Source organism: Salvelinus namaycush, chromosome 14 (genome assembly GCF_016432855.1).
Source record: "Salvelinus namaycush isolate Seneca chromosome 14, SaNama_1.0, whole genome shotgun sequence".
In the NCBI taxonomy this organism is placed as follows: Eukaryota; Metazoa; Chordata; class Actinopteri; order Salmoniformes; family Salmonidae; genus Salvelinus; species Salvelinus namaycush.
This window is the reverse complement of record NC_052320.1, coordinates 5,747,914-5,767,830: the sequence shown is the minus strand read 5'-3', so window position 1 is coordinate 5,767,830 and position 19,917 is coordinate 5,747,914. Positions and strand designations below refer to the sequence as shown.

The 19,917-nt window shown below is 41.6% G+C and overlaps 1 protein-coding gene across 1 annotated transcript; it reads right to left on the bottom strand.

Moving 5' to 3' along the window:
* Positions 1 to 287: 287 nt before the first annotated feature.
* Positions 288 to 19,776, bottom strand: LOC120059570 (SAP domain-containing ribonucleoprotein-like). Its single transcript, XM_039008703.1, has 5 exons — positions 19,728 to 19,776; positions 928 to 977; positions 660 to 721; positions 491 to 542; positions 288 to 395 (listed from the first exon to the last, which is right to left on the bottom strand). Exons 1-5 carry the CDS (start codon positions 19,774 to 19,776, stop codon positions 288 to 290), a joined length of 321 nt encoding a protein of 106 aa, XP_038864631.1.
* Positions 19,777 to 19,917: the final 141 nt, after the last annotated feature.

The window sequence follows — 19,917 nt, the reverse complement described above, 5'->3', positions numbered from 1 at the left end:
ATGTAGATATGGTTAAAGTAACAATGCATATATATATGATGAACAGAGTAGCAGTAGTGTAAAAGAGGGGTTGGCGGGTAGTGGGACACAATGCAGATAGCTCGGTTTGCCAATGTGCGGGAGCACTGGTTGGTCGGCCCAATTGAGCTAGTATGTACATGAATGTATAGTTAAAGTGACTATGCATATATGAGAGTAGCAGCAGCGTAGCGTAAAGGGGGGGGGGGGGGGGGGGTTGGGGGGGAACACAATGCAAATTGTCAATATAGGTTAATAGATATGCCCAATCAATAGTGTGGGGAATATTTGTGGGATACTGACCGGGCAGCACGTATGGCCTTCTTGTCATCAGCTGACGCAGGGACATTGAAGCGTTCTGCTCTTTTCTGTACCCTCTGGGAAAACAGGATAAAACATTTTAATTATAAGGTTAGCACACCACCATTGCATTGAAAACTTGTCATGACTGGTGCAGCAAGCATCATATTACCTCATCCACAGACGCTGGGGGTGTGATTTTTACCACTTTCTTTTCAGCCGTCCTGAAACACATTAAAATCACATGAATAACATATTTCAATAGGGACATCAGATCATCAGGAAAATGGAGAGAAAATGTCACTCTTCAATGTGTGTTCACATAAAAGGAAAAAACGTACTCCTCAGACACTATGGGTTTCTTGTCATTATCCTCAGTGATGGCATCCTCTTTCGTGAGGTCCTACATGTTTAAATGCATAAAGCATCATCAAGAAATGCACCTACGATTTTACATTTATTTTCCTAGCAGATATTTCACCAAAGCAATTGCAGCATGTACAAAGTGACTTTATACTGTATGATCAAAATTCTACTGGACATGGTGGAACCCATCTAATCCATACATGAAGTGCCATTGCTGCTATAGTGGTTTAAAACCAGGCTTACCTCTGGCTCTTCTCCCAGAACATCATCTTCATTTAGGCCCATGTCATCCTCTGTTTAGGATGAAAATCAAAACAGACCTTTAAGCAATCCATACTCAGTGGGACCCAAAACACTGAGAAATACGTCTGCTTTCTTTTCATCTTTGATTTCATTTGCAGCCAGCCAACGCTCAAAACGCTCCAAATAGGAATCAAAATCCTCTTTTGTATTCTCAAACTCGGGTACTCGACCAATGGTTGCCATTTTCACAGTTAATTGTTCCGTTTCCTTATTCCTTAATTTTCATCTAATTCTTCACTTCAGAAGTTTCTGAAATTACTTCATTCACTGCACTCATTTGTAATAATGTACACACCGTGTTACGTTCCATCTTTTTCTTCACAAGATTTCTCCACTGAGATCGCCTAATTTCAATGGGTTCAATGAGTTTTTATTTATTTAACCACCAGAGGGCAGTGTCGCTATTCTGGACTCCAATAGTCTTGCTACTTGGCAGCTCCTGAACACTGTACCTGCTAGCAGTGCTTAGCCTTTTTTTACTGGCGAAAGAAAATAAAAAAATAACTGACGAATTAAATAATTATTTTGAGTTTCATTACTAACGCAACATTCTTCCCTTCAAGCAATGTCCGTTAAATAAGTTTAATCACCTCGTCGCCACTGTAATATTTGTGTTGTGGAGAAATGACCAGGCAGGAGACGGGAGTACAGTTAGTTTTCGTTAGTCAAAACCTCTCAAGCTCTACAGTTCCCGGGCACACTAGTGCGCATGTGCATTTCCTATTTGGTGTAGTAGTAACACTGTCGTAATACATCACCGCTTACTAACAGCATAGTAACTAATATAAACAGATGTAGATCCCAGATACTACATGAAAGAGCCGATAATTTGGCTTCCTGATTTGCATAGCCTACTGTTATTGCTTTTTGAGCCCCAGAATCCAGATATCGATTATCTGCTGACAAATTATAAAAATATTCACTGAAGATGGTAATTGCTCAGTGCAGGAACAATCTAGTGAGGAGCCTCAGTCTAGTTCGCGCTCATTTTTTCAGTGCATTACATTTCTTTCTCAATTTGTTTTTGCAGGATCTAATAATCTGGTCAGGTAAAAATGTATTTGAACTCAAATTTCACGATGTGGTAGGCAACTTTTTATGATTTAAATTATATATTGACAATTTTATCATGGTTTTAGGTCAATTCCTAAGAACTACTGAACGAAAAGCCCGTTGGGAGCAAAATTAAATGATACTAGTAACCGAAAAGACTCGGAATGCCCGTTACGACGATAATTAAATGCGGAATCTGTTTCATCCATCAGAAATCGACCCGTCTGCTTCTTCAGTAAAATCCCAACCGCTTTGAGTTGGTACATTGCTATCATAAATCTTTTTTTGTTTTTGTGTGTTAAATTCGTTGTAACTTTAGTAATTTGCTTTGACACAATGAAATGTATAGCCCAGTTTTTCATGTAAAATATATTTATTGATAGGCCTAAATCGTTCATTATATACATTGATCCTTACTCTTTTTATCCAACAGATTTAGAAGGGAAAAATTAAACAATGTGACTCCAATACATGCGGTATAATCAATGGAATTTCGGATATGCCAATGCGTTGCGTCACAGATGGTACAGTATTCTCACTACATTATGATGCATATGTATTGACAAATAATCATGTTCAGAGGCATTTTGCTCTTTACTGTCATGCTGTGCAATGGAGAACGACGTTTTTAAAAGCTGTCAGGTAAACACTTTTGCTTTCACCTTTGCATTTTGCTAAACTTGTAAACAATTGTCTAGCCTAAGTATTGTGTAATTGAAAAGGTAAAATAGATGATTCTGTACTCCAATAATATGAAGTCTGAACATAAACAGTAGGACTATGTGAATCAAGCCTAATTGTCATCAAAGTTTACAAGTCCCATGCTCTGAACTGAGCTACAAAGGACTACAAAGTGAACTATTCTTGTGTGATGAGTAACCTTGCCAGAAATGTGTGTTATCTGTCTGAGCTCATGCCTAGATTTAAGCTCAGTGGGCTAACACAGTCTTGTGACATGCAGATTGACCTCGATTCAAACCCAGTCAGTCTCATGGTTGATGCTAGGCGGTATCCTTGTGACATCCTATGGATCCGACCCCTGGCAACAACCCTCTGGCCAACACACACAGTGAGGGAGTTCTATTACGCTGGCCCGGGTTGAACCAGGCAATGGCCAGTCACATCATTGGGTGAAAGCAGGGAGGAAGGAGCACCCTTCTCAATACAACAGTAATCTGCGCCAGTCGGTCATGTTGTCAACAAGGCAGCATGGTGCATCTTCCAGAAACACATCTCTTTTGCATAAAATAGATGTTTGAATTTTCAAACTAGTTTTCATTGGAAAGGCAGATAAAGCGTTTTTATCAAAGCAATCACTTTTGCATGTGAAAACACATAATCCTACTCATCACTCCATGAGCTTAATAATTACGTCACTTTTGTTTTGAGCCGACTTCGCCTTCGGCCAGAGCGGGGCACCTGGCTCACCCCCGGGAGGCGGTGCGGTTCCAAAACGAATGCAATCACTTTTCACCCAGTTCAAACTCCTCCCACCGAGGTAACCCGGGCCACATAAACTAATCCCCTCAGTCTTGTGGTGTGGATATGATCTGGGTTCAATCACAGTCAGTCTCATTGGTGCCATTGGACCTTGATCGCACAGTTGATGTCGATCAGCTACTGGGGTGTTGTGAGAGGAGGTCAGGGGAGGGGTGAAGTGTAGCGGTGGTTCCGTGAACAGAATAACCTTGCCTAATACTTGAGCTGGAGCCTAGGCATTCGCTCAGCAGCATATATCCATAAACATCATGCCAGCTGATTCGTGATTTTGACTGGCTGAGAAATGCTGTCTGCCTCTCTCTCTCGTCCCAAAACCCGACCCCTACACGTTCATTACTATGGGACAGTTGGAGATCAAATTTGAATATTGAAACAATGTTGCAAATGTCGGAGAGACAGACAGCAAGGTTTATACAAATCTCTGCTGTTGAAAACTCACTGTTAGTATAAAATAATTGTTAAATAATGTCTAGATGCTTTTTACAGTGGAGATCAAGTTTTAACTTCCCTGCCTGGACTGACGAGACAAAACCAATCAGCATTCAGGATTAGATCCAGCCGTTGTATAAAGAGCAAATATCACAACATAGGTTGTAATATGGCTTTTTTACTGTCTTGGCTTTGTCGTGGAAAATCGTTTTACAAATATAACACTTACAAGAACTTGTGAATTCAATAAAGGCTTTTTAATACAAAATATCAGAAGTCGTCTCAGTCCGCGGAAAAGACCAACTTCCATAAGCACTGGCTCTGTTCTTATACACATACATCAAATGAGTCCATCCCACATGCAAATGAAGTTCCTTCCCTTAGTCCATCTGCCACCATTATCTTTCAGTTTAAACTTCCTGCTTGTTCACGCCCAATAACGCTCATATCTGCTTTCAGTTAGGTTATAATGGTGGCAGGACCCCTTCTTGTCCTAAAAATAATATATGTCCATCTATCCTATGGGCCTATGTCTTTGGCCTTCGTACTTATGTTTAGCTTGGTGTGCTCTTTGGTATGTTTGCCCTTATTAGGATCAGCAGACTATGTGTCCCTCTAACATTAGTGTGTCCAGCTGTCCTATACGCCTATGTGTCGCCTTCTCCTCCTGTGGTCTGATGTACAAATTTATATCTGTCCCTATATGTACCATTTACTCCCACAGCTTCCCCAGTGATTTTACACATGCACCGCTACTGGTCAGACACAGGTCACATAATTAGAATCTCTGTGGCAACAGTAGCCTGGGCCCAGATCTGTTTGTGCTTTTGTCAACTTCATTGCTCTTATAGCTAAGCCAAAAATCATATTTGGCATGACAGTGAGTGGCAGGGAGTTGATATAAAAACAAATAGACTGGCACTCAGGCTATGGCAACAGTAGTTCATTGGGCGTCAACCTATGATGACATATCAGGCTCGCCGCCATGTCATAATGGTCGGATGAACTATCACATGTGAGTTTGTAAGAAATACATTATTGCTATGTTGCTGTTTTCAGGAGAAGACCTCAAAGCCCCTGTGTCAGATACCCTCGCGATCAGAGAAGCAAACTCGTCCACTGAAAGGGAAGCCTCCTCAGATCATGATAGAAACAAAGCCGTCAGTGAGCAGCAGATTGCCTGCCATGACAAAGCTTCCGGTCCTACCTGGGGTCGCCTTTAAATTTCATAGAGCCAGCCTGGGTAAAAAGGTAAGCAGAACATATATTTAACAGGATACAGTATAACATTTTTTAAAAGAACATGCATACAATAGAATGGTGCAATAGAATAGAAGAAGGGTCCAGTAGAATGGTGCAGTAGAATAGAAGAAGGGTCCAGTAGAGTGGTGCTTTAGAATGGAAGAAGGATCCAGTAGAATGTTTATTTTTTTTGTTTATATCCTTGTTCCTTCAGTTGTATCAGCCTACATCTGATTTCAACCTCAGTGACCCAAACTGTCACATTATGAGGCCGACGTACAACAGCTTGCATGACCCAAACCTCAATGAATACTACCATCAGAAGGAAATGCATGAGAAGTTAAAGAAGCGAAACTTCATCACTAAAGAGGACAACGTAAGTTTGAAGTTAATATTATTGTTTCTGAACAGTGTAGTAGAAGACTGTAAGCTTTACCGATAGTTAACTCCAGGAGTATTATAGCAGGAAACATTTTGATTCTCTCTCTTCTCAAGGTTGTATGCTCATTAAAGGAGTATAACACATACAAACATTACCTGGATACGGTCAAGACTGACCATCATAAAACGTACAGCAAAAAGTTGGTATGTGGGCAGTATGACTGCGTTCTTAAATGTGAACTTCTGTGAAGATCACACGTGTGATTCATCACTCTAAAAACAATGTAACATGTATTTTATTAGGTAGATAAGTGTTTAAAATGTACAACATTTTTATTTATCCTATTTAAGAAGGAACAGATACTGAGAATGGTTCAGTTGCAAGAGGAAGGACATATACCTAAGGACGTTACCCTGGAAGATATGATAGAGTACTTACTGAATAAAGGAGCACAGAACCTGAAGCATCTGCAGTCAACCATTGGTTCCAGGTAGGCAAGAAGTGCATGAGGTAATAAAGTAGAGTTATATAGGCCTACTCTGTGTTGGCAATGTCATGACTCATCTGTTTAATGTATTGATAGGGACAGGGGACAGAAATATGGCCTGCAAACTGCGTTGTATGACCAAGAGAGAGAGTTTAAAGAGGATTGGGTTTCTAAGGAGCGATCTAGGCTGAAACTCATTGAAAAGGATGTGAGGCACGATTTGAACAAGGCCAAGTATATGAAAGAGGCCAAAGAAAAGCGCATCAGAAAGGTACAAATGTCACACTTTCATCATACTTCACAAAACTACCCACAATTATTTTCAAGTTTGAATAAATCATGAAAATTAAGAAATAATTTTACCTCAACTTTTGTGGATGCTAAGTTGCTATTTTTGGACTCTATGTTCTTCACAGAAAATCTGCATTATGGAACAAAAACAGGCTATTCAGTTGAGGAAAATGGAAGAGGAATTGAAAAACCTCCAGGAGTTTGAGAGGTTGAGAGAGGCCTCTATCAAACCAAATAAGCTGCTGGAAGAAATATTTGAAAAACCAGGTAAGATTTCATTTGAATTCATCACACAGTTAAGTAATGTTTAAATGACTATGCCAAATGCAACCTACAAGGAGCAGTTGAATGTGTTGTGCTGTATATCATATCGTATTTTGTATTTAAAAAATTTAAAAATCTATTATAGCATCTGCTCAGCCTGCTCTCAAACCTGCTCACTCCAAAACTGTAAAGAAAACAGTTTCTCTGTCAGGTAAGAACATTTCCTTACTAAAGAACCATAATTTCATTACGAAATATCTTTCAGAGTATGTTCATAGCCAGTGAATGCTATATTAAATCAAATTTTTAAAATGTGTGTGTGTTATTAATAGGGAAATCTAAGGACAAGCCAGCCATGCTACAGAGGAGACCAAGCCTTGCACCACTCCAGAGGAGACCATGCCTGGATGGTCTGGCACCGCTGAAGGGTTTCCAAGAACCTGTTTTTAGGATCTTCAAAGCCATCAAGGGACAAAGCATCCCAGACAGAGCTCAGCTGAAATCTGTCATCCTCGACCACTTAGGCTCCAAGCTTGTCAGGAAGCAGCTGGCGGAGTCAATCAGGGATGAGGTCAAACTGACGATTCCAGGGACTACACCAGCGGCACAAAGGGCTCTGAGTGCCAGAATTGCTTACGATGTGTTGAAGTGCGTCTCTCGAGCGGCCAATCCTAGCAATGAACCTGCCTGCAGACTCCGTGGGGGAAACACAATCAAACCCAATGCTCAAGCAGATGATCCAGAACCAGAGGGGCGGATGGCCAACGGAGAAGACATAAACACCTATGTGACAACGTTGATCACTGACGTTCTGGAGGAAGTCCAGGAGCAGGTTATCGTAATGATCCGAGAAGACTCCCCTACCCAATTCAGAGTTGTCTCTGCAAAGGCTAGCCAAACAGCCATTGATGTGGTAAGCAATGTTTTGGAAGACATTAGACACTTATTAAATGAGGAAAACATTGAAGAGCTTGCACTAGACTGTGATGCTGAAGAAGGCACCTCAGGTATAACAAACATTCAGCCACCTATATTGACTGCATTAAAAAAGGCAGACACCGAGAACCGCAGAGATTCCTGTTCAAAACTAGAAATTGTCGCCTGTGACCTTATTAGCACTGCATATGACAGCATCCTATTCGAGCTGGCTTTTCCTGAGCTTCAGGGTGAAAGAGATGAAAAAGCTCTTTCCCTGACTCTGGAAATACTTCCCTCGAAGCCAGTGATCTCATCTTTATCCAACTCTCCCAGTTATGGAATGGTGTTTTCATCTGACACTTCAGAGGTTGCAGAAAACAACAGTAAGACAAGCAGCTCAGAGACCTCCGCAGCTGCATCAACCTCGTCCCAGGAGACGACTGTGATGGCCAGTGTTCCATGTTCTTGTACTACTTCCAGAGCAGATATGGAAGGAATGCTCTCTGAGGCAACAGGCGAGCACCCAGCGAAATCAATGGCCTCTGCAAAAGTTGAGTTGATCGCTGATGATTTAGTGGAAGATGCCATCGATATGTGCAGTGAAATGATTTTAGATGACCAGCCACTAGCCCTACTACATGACGATCCTGAAGAAGGTACATCAAATGTTGTTGTTCCTGGACCAATTCAGAGCAGCCTGTCTGGATTTGATGAACGCCACACAAAATCACAGGTCCTTGCAGTAAAGATTGAAGACCATGAGGTAAAGCCAATTTTGATCCAAGACACAGCGCTCATATCTCCAGGTGAGAAGAATACGGATGAAAAAAGAGTCATTAGAGTAAGTTATGTCTTTAACTCATCCCCTAGAAGGAAAGCTCACCAGGCCACCAGAAGCACCTCTTTCCCTAACCTCTATGTCACCCTTGTGGATGGAGTTCTGGACCAAATTAGCACAGAACCTTTCAAAGAAACCCTGGCCCAATCTGTGAGGAATGAGGTAAGACATTCTGTCTCTTTGCCTCAATTTGGATCGGTGAACCTCAAAAGCGAGGACTGCTCAGAGAAAGAAATGATTGAGGATATGTTGAAAAGTGTATCCAGAAAACTCAGTAAAGACCAGGCCTGTCAGCTGACCGGGAAAGCCAGTGAGACCATGAATGCCAACGTAGATGCCATTTCACTTACCCCCAAACTACAGTCTACTGCCAAAGACCAAATCATCAAAGTTCTGGAGCAGGTCAACACTAAAATAATCAATATGATTAGACAAGATTCTCCCAACAGGACGATTTCCCCCAAGGCAAGCCAGACTGCCATCAATGCTGTCAGCAACATTTTGGATGCTATGGGAACCTCTCTCAAGGCAAGCAACACACCATTTGTTCCTAATGTGGCTGGACTCCAGCCTGACCTAGATGATGTAGCATCTTACTCAACTGAAGCTTTTGAGGGATATCCAGGGATCTGGATGTCATCCCTGAAGATAAAATATATTGCCTCAGGCCTCATGGACACTGTCTGTGATGACCTACTGGATGAGGATGGTTTCCTCAGACGGAGCGCTGGTGCAATATCCTCACAGGAAGACCTTGATCTTCAGAAGGTAATTACTTCAAAACCAGCATCCCCAGTCAATTGCATGCCCGTCAAAGGATGCCTGTCAATGTCCTACCTTGATGCTTTGAAGAATCCTGAAGACATTGAAAATGCTACTCACCTCAGTAGAAGCATTGACTCTCTCTCCGTAATTGGTGTGCCTACTTCGACCTCAAAGGAAGTTTCATACGGCACAGAATTGAAACTGACACAGTTGCAAAAGGATGTCTCTGCATCATCCTCACTTTATGCCATGAGCAACTGTCGGAGCTCATTGGAGTTTCCCTCCAGTCGATCCGATATCCCTATTGACAAAGAGGCCCAAAGGATTTCTTCCACAGATGAAGAAGACAGTCTGTCCAAATCCCTCCTGACCTCTTCCAAATCAGTCTTCAATGTCTCTGGCCTCGTCCCTACTCCTCCAGAGGGAAGGCCAAAGGTGAGGCTGCCACGGCACCCAGTGCTTCGCCTTAGGAAGGTTCCAGAGGAGCCCCCCAAAAAGATGCACATTTACACAGTTTGCAGGGATGCTTTTCATTTCCCAACTGAGACAATGCGATTGACCAGTCCATCATCATTCGAGGGAGAATTCTCAACTCCAGAGTCCCAGAGGCCAAGGTAATACTGTCTTTCTCATAGTCCTAATCTGAAAAGCTTTTTAACACTTAGCCCACTGTTGATATTTGAACAGCCTTGATTCTAAATGTTTTTATTTTTGTAGAGCTTTCGTAGAGCTTTGAGAACTCTGTTATGAAAAGCGTTGCACAAATTAAATGTATTTTTTATTCATTAAGAGCGGTGGACAGCTCAGACAAGGAGTCTATCTTTAATATAGACTCATCCAAAAGACTCGTCGCAGAGATAATGCTGTCTGTTCGGGAGGACGTTGTTGAGGCAAAGCAGAGAGAGTTGGCCGCACATCTGGCTGCGCTGTCGTCTGACAATGAGATGCTCAGCACTTTGGCTCAGAGTGGGACACCCCGCGCCGATTCATGAACTGCCTCCAACACCTCTCCTCACAGCGAGAGTGATAACTGAAGAGAGATTCACATGTTTACTTGGACATACATGGTAGAAGCATTTGCTTACAATATTTTGAATCACATTGAGCTATTAAAGAATGCATTTATTTTCTAAAAAAGACAAAAGCATTTATTTACAATGTGTAGTTTTTCTTAGATGTAAGTGTTAAGTTAGGAATATTAAATAGAAAATTAGGAGAGAGTAATTATATATCTCTGCTCTGAATGGTGACATTGTTTAAACAGTCTCACAATTTGACCATAAAATATTAATACACTTTTTTTTTTACACTGACTTTAATGGTTCTAAAGGGAGGAGAGGACAAAGCTGCGTGAATTTAGGAGTCACAAGCGCCCCAGTAATCTTTATTAACTTTACATTCCTGCCATTTTTCCTGCTTGTAAGTAGTCTCTCTTAATTAACAGCATTGTTAAGAGACAAACCTGTTTTAGGTCAGTTAGGATCACCACTTTATTTTAAGAATGTGAAATGTCAGAATAATAGTAGAGAGAATTATTTATTTCAGATTTTATTTATTTCATAACATTCCCAGTGGGTCAGAAGTTTACGTACACTCAATTAGTATTTGGTAGCATTGCCTTTAAATTGTTTAACTTGGGTCAAACGTTTCGGGTAGCCTTCCACAATAAGTTGGGGGAAATTTGGGCCCATTTATCCTGACAGAGCTGGTATAACTGAGTCAGGTTTGTATGCCTCCTTGCTCGCACACTCCATTTCAGTTCTGCCCACAGATTTTCCATAGGATTGAGGTCAGGGCTTTGTGATGGCCACTCCAATACCTTGACCTTGTTGCCACAACTTTGGAAGTATGCTTGGGGTCATTGTCCATTTGGAAGACCCATTTGCGACCAAGCTTTAACTTCCTGACTGATGTCTTGAGATGTTGCTTCAATATATCCACATAATTTTCCTGCCTCATGATGCCATCTATTTTGTGAAGTGCACCAGTCCCTCTTGCAGCAAAGCACCCCCACAACATGACGCTGCCACCCCCATGCTTCACGGTTGGGATGGTGTTCTTCGGCTTGCAAGCCTCCCCCTTTTTCCTCCAAACATAACGATGGTCATTATGGCCAAACAGTTCTGTTTCTGTTTCATCAGAACAAAGGACATTTCTCCAAAAAGTATGATTTTACTTTTTTTAAATTATTACTTTCTTAGCTACAGACCTCACCCATTTTATAACCAGCATGTCCAGAGATACAACCTCTCTTATCATCACTCAGTGCCTGGGCTTACCTCCACTGTACCCGCACCCCACCATACCCCTGTCTGCACGTTATGCCCTGAATCTATTCTACCATGCCCAGAAATCTGCTCCTTTTATTCTTTGTCCCCAACGCTCTAGGCGACCAGTTGAGATAGCCTTTAACCGTACCCTCATCCTACTCCTCCTCTGTTCCTCGGGTGATGTGGAGGTAAACCCAGGCCCTGCGGGTCCCCAGGCACCCTCATTTGTTGACTTCTGTGATCGAAAAAGCCTTGGTTTCATGCATGTTAACATCAGAAGCCTCCTCCCTAAGTTTATTTTACTCTCTGCAAACCCTGATGTCCTTGCCGTGTCTGAATCCTGGTTGAGGAAGGCCACCAAATATTCGGAGATTTCCATACCCAACTACAACATTTTCTGTCAAGATAGAACTGCCAAAGGGGGAGGAGTTGCAAAGGGGGAGGAGTTGCAATCTACTGCAGAGATAGCCTGCAAAGTTCTGTCATACTTTCCAGGTCTTTACCCAAACAGTTTGAACTTCTAATTTTAAAAATGTATCTCTCCAGAAATAAGTCTCTCACTGTTGCCGCCTGCTATTGAACCCCCTCTGCGCCCAGCTGTGCCCTGGACACCATTTGTGAATTGATCGCCCCCCCCATCTAGCTTCAGAGTTCGTTCTGTTAGGTGACCTAAACTGGGATATGCTTAACACCTCGGCAGTCCTACAATCTAAGCTAGATGCCCTCAATCTCACACAAATCATCAAGGAACCCACCAGGTACAACCCTAAATCCGTAAACATGGGCACCCTCATAGACATTATCCTGTCCAACTTGCCCTCCAAATACACCTCCGCTGTTTTCAATCAGGATCTCAGCGATCACTGCCTCATTGCCTGTATCCGCTATGGGTACGCGGTCAAACGACCACCCATCATCACTGTCAAACGCTCCCTAAAACACTTCTGCGAGCAGGCCTTTCTAATCGACCTGGCCCGGGTATCCTGGAAGGATATTGACCTCATCCCGTCAGTCGAGGATGCCTGGTCATTCTTTAAAAGTCATTTCCTCACCATCTTAGATAAGCATGCCCCGTTCAAAAAATGCAGAACTAAGAACAGATATAGCCCTTGGTTCACTCCAGACCTGACTGCCCTTGATCAGCACAAAAACATCCTGTGGCGGATTGCAATAGCATCGAATAGTCCCCGCGATATGCAACTGTTCAGGGAAGTCAGGAACCAATACACGCAGTCAGTCAGGAAAGCAAAGGCTAGCTTTTTCAAGCAGAAATGTGCATCCTGTAGCTCTAACTCCAAAAAGTTTTGGGACACTGTAAAGTCCATGGAGAACAAGAGCACCTCCTCCCAGCTGCCCACTGCATGGAGGCTAGGTAACACGGTCACCACCGATAAATCCATAATATTCTAAATTTCAATTAGTATTTCTCAAGTATTTCCCCCCCCCCCCCCCCCCGCAGCTACTCGCCCAAGACTCCCCAGCTTCTCCTTCACCCAAATCTAGATATCAAATGTTCTGAAAGAGCTGCAAAACCTGGACCCGTACAAATCAGCTGGGCTAGACAATCTGGACCCTCTCTTTCTAAAACTATCTCTCTTTCGTATCGTCCGAGATCCCTAAAGATTGGAAAGCTGCCGCGGTCATCCCCCTCTTCAAAGGGGGTGACACCCTAGACCCAAACTGTTACAGACCTATATCCATCCTGCCCTGCCTATCTAAAGTGTTAGAAAGCCAAGTTAATAAACAGATTACTGACCATTTAGAATCCCACCGTACCTTCTCCGCTGTGCAATCCGGTTTCCGAGCCGGTCACGGGTGCACCTCAGCCACGCTCAAGGTACTGAACGATATCATAACGCCATCGATAAAAGACAGTACTGTGCAGCCTTCTTCATCGACCTGGCCAAGGCTTTCGACTCTGTCAATCACCGTATTCTTAACGGCAGACTCAATAGCCTTGGTTTTTCTAATGACTGCCTCGCCTGGTTCACCAACTACTTTGCAGACAGAGTTCAGTGTATCAAATCAGAGGGCATGTTGTCCGGACCTCTGGCAGTCTCTGTGGGGGTACCACAGGGTTCAATTCTCAGGCTGACTCTTTTCTCTGGTATATATCAATGATGTTGCTCTTGCTGCTGGTGATTCTCTGATCCACCTCTACGCAGATGACACCATTCTGTATACTTCTGGCCCTTCCTTGGACACTGTGTTAACTAACCTCCAAACGAGCTTCAATGCCATACAACACTCCTTCCGTGGCCTCCAACTGCTCTTAAACGCTAGTAAAACCAAATGCATGCTTTTCAACCGTTCGCTGCCCGCACCCGCCCGTCCCCCTGACTAGCATCACCACCCTGGACGATTCCGACCTAGAATATGTGGACAACTATAAATACCTAGGTGTCTGGTTAGACTGTAAACTCTCCTTCCAGACTCATATTAAACATCTCCAATCCAAAATCAAATCTAGAATCGGCTTTCTATTTCGCAACAAAGCCTCCTTCACTCACGCCGCCAAACTTACCCTAGTAAAAATGACTAGCCTACCGATCCTCGACTTCGGCCATGTCATTTACAAAATAGCTTCCAATACTCTACTCAGCAAACTGGATGCAGTCTATCACAGTGCCATCCGTTTTGTTACCAAATCACCTTATACCACCCACCACTGCGACCTGTATGCTCTAGTCGGCTGGCCCTCGCTACATATTCGTCACCAGACCCACTTGCTCCAGGTCATCTATAAGTCTATGCTAGGTAAAGCTCCGCCTTATCTCAGTTCACTGGTCACGATAACAACACCCACCCGTAGCACACGTTCCAGCAGGTATATCTCACTGATCATCCCCAAAGCCAACACCTCATTTGGCCACCTTTCCTTCCAGTTCTCTGCTGCCAGTGACTGGAATGAATTGCAAAAATCGCTGAAGTTGGAGACTTTTATTTCCCTCACCAACTTTAAACATCACCTATCTGAGCATCTAACTTATCGCTGCAGCTGTACATAGTCCATCTGTAAATAGCTCACCCAATCTACCAACCTCATCCCCATACAGTTTTTATTTACTTTTCTGCTCTTTTGCACACCAGTATCTCTACTTGCACATCATCATCTGCTCATTGATCACTCCAGTGTTAATCTGCTAAATTGTAATAATTCGCTCCTATGGCCTATTTATTGCCTACCTCCTCATGCCTTTTGCACAAACTGTATATAGACTTTCTTTTTTTCTATTGTGTCATTGAGTTGTTTATTGTGTTATTGGCTTGTTTATTGTTTATTCCATGTGTAACTCTGTGTTGTTGCCTGTGTCACAATGCTTTGCTTTTTCTTGGCCAGGTCGCAGTTGTAAATGAGAACTTGTTCTCAACTAGCCTACCTGGTAAAATAAAGGTGAAATAAAAAAATAAAAAAATATCTCCCTGGCATATTACATCATTTATGCACCAGTATACAAGACATTTTTGGAAGGGAAGGAAGGTGGCGCGGCGGTCCTTGCTTGCAAATTTTGTCATGAAACTTTGTCATCAAAGTCTGGCATTCTCTGGATGTACGGTGCTTTCAAGACAACTGAACTCAGAAAAAAACTGTGTTAAATCATGACGTCAGGTCGGAGCTCTAGAAAGAGGTCTGAGTTCCTGACTTGGAATTTCGAATTGGATGACCGCTCAAAACGTATTTTCCTAGTTGGAGCTTGTTCTTTTCCGACTTCCCAGTTGTCTTGAACTCACTGAAATCTGAGATTTCCCAGTTCTGAGTTCCCAGTTGTTTTGAACGCAGCAGAAGTCACACCGGATTGACAGCATGACCAATGTATTCAACCTTTTCTGGCCCATGGTGTTGCTTGTGAATGTTTATCCTTTTAAGGTAGGAAAAGTGACCCTTAAATTAAGAATTAACAGCCGCTGACAGATACTCTCTATATTGTTTGGAATTAATGTAAACTGCTGATTGGTGACAAATGACACTCTTGATTTTTAACAATTAATTTAAAGCTCATGCCCTATTGACCCCCTTGACCTATGTTGAAGATAGCATGCATTACTGCATTGGATCTTCCTAGAGGCCCTATGACTGCAATGATGCTTCCCCATAAAATCAAGGATGTCAACAGGTTTAATTCAGATTAAACTGAACTGACAGTTGTGGCTGTTTTGTGTGATGTATTGTTGTCTCTACCTTTTTGCCCTTTGTGCTGTTGTATGTGCCCAATAATGTTTGTACCATGTTTTGTGCTGCTACCATGTTGTGTTGCTACTATGTTGTGTTGCTACCATGTTGTGCTGCTACCATGTTGTGTTGCTACCATGTTGTGTTACTACCATGCTGTGTTACTACCATGTTGTGTTTCTACCATGTTGTCCTGCTACCATGTTGTGCTGCTACCATGTTGTGTTGCTACCATGTTGTGTTGCTACCATGTTGTGTTGCTACTATGTTGTTGTCATGTTGGCTGCAGTCCAAACACTTAAAAGACACATCCTATCCCCTCAGCCCTCAAATTAAGTGGACACTTCAGATGACATATCATGACGTCTGACGAGTATACACTTGCCAGGGAGGAAGGAATGATTTTTAAATGGACCACCCTTGGCCGGAAATTCATCACTCGTTCATCGCCCGATGATTGTATGGGTGCTTTATATGCGCTACTGTCAATTATGAGTGCATGTTTACTTATATTAAATATATAATTATTAATATATGCCTACTGTATGATAGATAGCAAATTAATTGCCTAGCTGGAACTTCTGAAGAAGGAAAATGTTTTATTTCTACAATTTCCAAAAGATAACCAAACGAAAACATGTTTACGAGACGTGTTTGTGCCGTCATGTGCATTAGTAGCACAATTTATAACTTATTTTCATTTGTTTTTACTTACACTTGTATTGTAAATAAGAATTTGTTCTTAACTGACTTGCCTAGTTAAATAAAGGTGAAATAAATAAAGAAAAATTACCTCCCAACTAATCCTGTATTCTGACTGATGTCACAGAATGCTTGCTACTGATCACACACCCCTTGACTTATTCCCCCAAAATACACAGCCTGAATTCAAAATGGATCAAAAAAAAAAATTCTCTCTCACCCATCTATACACAATACCCCTTAAAGAGAAAGTGCAAACATGTTTTTTGTAATTTTTGCAAATGTATTGAAAATGTTCATACAGACATTGGCGAGTCAAATTCAAGGGCTTTTTGGGACTTTTTCAATAACTTAAATTGAAATTTTCAAGAACCTCAATGTTATACAATTGTATAATTTATATATTTGTACATATAGTGCCTAATATAGAACCCCTTCCACAAAAACATCATGCACAAAATGTAAAAAATAAATAAAAATAAAGAATATTTAAAAAAGTAGGCCATTGCCACTTCAGGAATCATTTATTTGTTAGGCCTTGTATTACCAATTATTATTACATCATAAAATATGTGAGAGTGATGTGGACATTGAATGACTAAATAGATGAGATGCATGTATGACAATTTTTCTGTAGCCTACAGTATGTGGCCGATGCAGGCACACATAATAAAGCCATGAATAGTAGTAGCATTAATCACACCATCGCTGTTTTATAATGAGAAAGAGATCAAAAACTAGGTTCCTCTTTTAATGGAAGGAGTTGTATGGCAAGCCAAGTTGAAACCAACATTAGACGTTTGTCATCCTCATAATAACCGCATGTGGTTTTACCGCAACAGAGTAGCAACACCCTTCAATTGAAGCGGCAGGAAACAAAAGTGTCCACATCTCTCACAAAAACAGATCAAAAATGAACTCACAGATAAGGGACCAAGAGAACTTATAATTTGGCTACAATATTTTGCCCAAAATTAGTCGTCCCATTTTGGGCTCTTTAGTCCGTCCGTTTTGGTCCAAATTTAGCCGAAGATCAGCCTGACCGTTAGCTTGCTGTATGTGGGAACTCCTTCAAGACTGTTGGAAAAGCATTCCAGGTGAAGCTAGTTGAGAGAATGCCAAGAGTGTGCAAAGCTGTCATCCAGGCAAAGGTTGGCTACCTTGAAGAATCTAAAATATCAAATATATTTTGATTTGTTTAACTTCTTTGGTTACTACATGACTCCATATGTGTTATTTCATAGTTTTGATGTCTTCACTATTATTCTACAATGTAGAAAATAGTAAAAATAAAGAAAAACCCTTGAATGAGTAGGTGTTCTAAAACTTTGACCGGTGGTGTACATCACAGCATGTCAGAGAATTGTCCACAATGTACAAGAATATATACATTTTTTGAATAACACATCATGCTTTTAGACTTTCCCTTAAGTAGTATTTTCCTGGATGACTTTCACTTTACCTGAGTCATTTTCTATTAAGCTATCTTTACTTTTACTACCGTATGACAATTAGGTCGTTTTTCCACCATTGCGGAACATAGGCTAGTCCTTTTTGGACTAGGCCTAATCAAACATTATTTTCGGAAGAATCATTTGACTCCCCTCTTGAACTGCCACCGTAGGCCTACACAGCATAGCCATTGGCTAGGCAGCACACAAAGTACTTGATCAGCGAGAGCAGGCCGAGGCTCAGATTTGGAATATCCATTGCAGTGTGTAATGCAACCTAGTTGTACTTACACCATCCCAGCAGCTATTTTAGAAATGCATGCATGCATTTAGTAGCATATAGGCTATGGATAATTTGATTGAGACCACACTAAAATAGCCTACAGGCGCACTTGATATTGCGCGCCTAGCGTAGAATCCGAGAGGGCACACATCGATATAAAGCCTAATAAGCAACTATTTCTAAAACACTGAGAAAGACATTTAATAAATTACATGACCCTCCCCAGGACTAGATTTAAAAAATACTAAACCCTCCCCTTGGCTGAAATTGAAAAATAAAAAACCAATTTAAAAGAGACATTGGCGTTTTTAAAAGTGAAAGTAATGTCCGGGATTTCATCGAGAGTTGTGAATTGTTTTGCTCTCTAGAAAAGGGCGCCATTGAAAGGAGTTGATTATCTGGGTAGCGGTAAATGTGAAAGTTGACCAACTGAAGGGGAAGATTCCTGCGTTGGAAAAGCAGACCGGGGGGCGTGAGTGGTGAAACGCTATAGTTGTCTGTTCTTTTGAGTTTTGATGTTGTCTTTGCCCGACAAAGTGATGTTTGGATATTTATCGGGTATGAGCTTTTGTGCTGAATACATTGCGTTGTTACAGGTATCAAGCTTATCGGCACGTGGCAGCAGTGTGTAGGAAGGGGGTTCCTAGGTGTGAGAAGTGTGCAGAAGGGCATAAGACAAATTAATGTGTAGCATTGGGAAAGAAGCGGTATGCGTTAATTGTAGGGGTGCCGATGGGGATGGGGATTAGAAATGTCTGCTGCGATAGAGGCAGGTTGATGTTTGTACCAGTACAGAGGGATAGGCCAACAAGTGATATATGCTTCAGAAAGATTGGAATTTTAGCGTTTATAGCAATGCTTATCAACTGTACTGCAGGGTTGGAACATACGTCGCAGAAAATTGAGGTTGTGGTGGCAACTGCAGAGAAGTATTTCGGTGTATGAGAATTGACGAGTTACTGGGTGTGTTGAGTGGTGGTGTCCCGTCCTTTCAGGCTGTTGGCCAGAGGTAGTACTCGATATATTTAAATAGTGGAGTAGGGTGGTGGGTTTTTAATGATGGTAGGGTATTTGTTGATGTATTTCTTTAAGCACCAGCTGTCAGAGCAGCTCATAGATTACTGCACCTGTACATAACCCATCTACAATTTAGCCCAAACAACTACCTCTTTACCTACTGTATTTATTTATTAATTTATTTTGCTCCTTTGCACCCCATTATTTCTGTCTCTACTTTGCACTTTCTTCCACTGCAAACCAACCATTCCATTGTTTTTTTAGTTTTTATTTTACTTGCTGTGTTGTACTCACTTCGCCTCCATGGCCTTTTATATTTTTATTTATTTATACATATATTTGTTTGCCTTCACCTCCCTTATCTCACCTCACTTGCTCACATTGTATATAGACTTATTTTTTTTTCACTGTATTATTGACTATATGTTTGTTTTACTCCATGTGTAACTATGTGTTGTTGTATGTGTCGAACTGCTTTGCTTTATCTTGGCCAGGTCGCAATTGTAAATGAGAACGTGTTCTCAATTTGCCTACCTGGTTAAATAAAGGTTAAATAAAATAAAATAAATAAATTTCCTTTTTTATTTTTTTAAGCAAAGTATAAGGGAGTTATACTCCAGTCTAGTAGGTGGCGGTAATGCAACATTTATTGGATGCCAACCACCGTTAAACCTCACCGAAGAAGAACACCGCCGCTTTCGAAAGTCCCTCAAACAGGGTTGCCATGTCCGTAATTTTCCTGTAAAATCGTGCAACTTTTAAAACAATGTCGTGGGTGAATATGTATTGGTCGGGGTTTTTTGTTCTACTTCTAAATTACTAATCAAATAAATGTATATTTGTCACATGCGCCGAATGCAACATGGG

Excerpts from the sequence above, each read along its gene's own strand:
- LOC120059570 (XM_039008703.1), bottom strand. The coding sequence starts at position 19,776 with ATGGCAACCCTGTTTGAGGGACTTTCGAAAGCGGCGGTGTTCTTCTTC. Across the intron at positions 978-19,727 it reads AGCGGCGGTGTTCTTCTTCG|AGGATGACATGGGCCTAAAT; the intron begins GTGAGGTTTAAC and ends CATCCTAAACAG. Across the intron at positions 396-490 it reads CCCCAGCGTCTGTGGATGAG|AGGGTACAGAAAAGAGCAGA; the intron begins GTAATATGATGC and ends CTGTTTTCCCAG.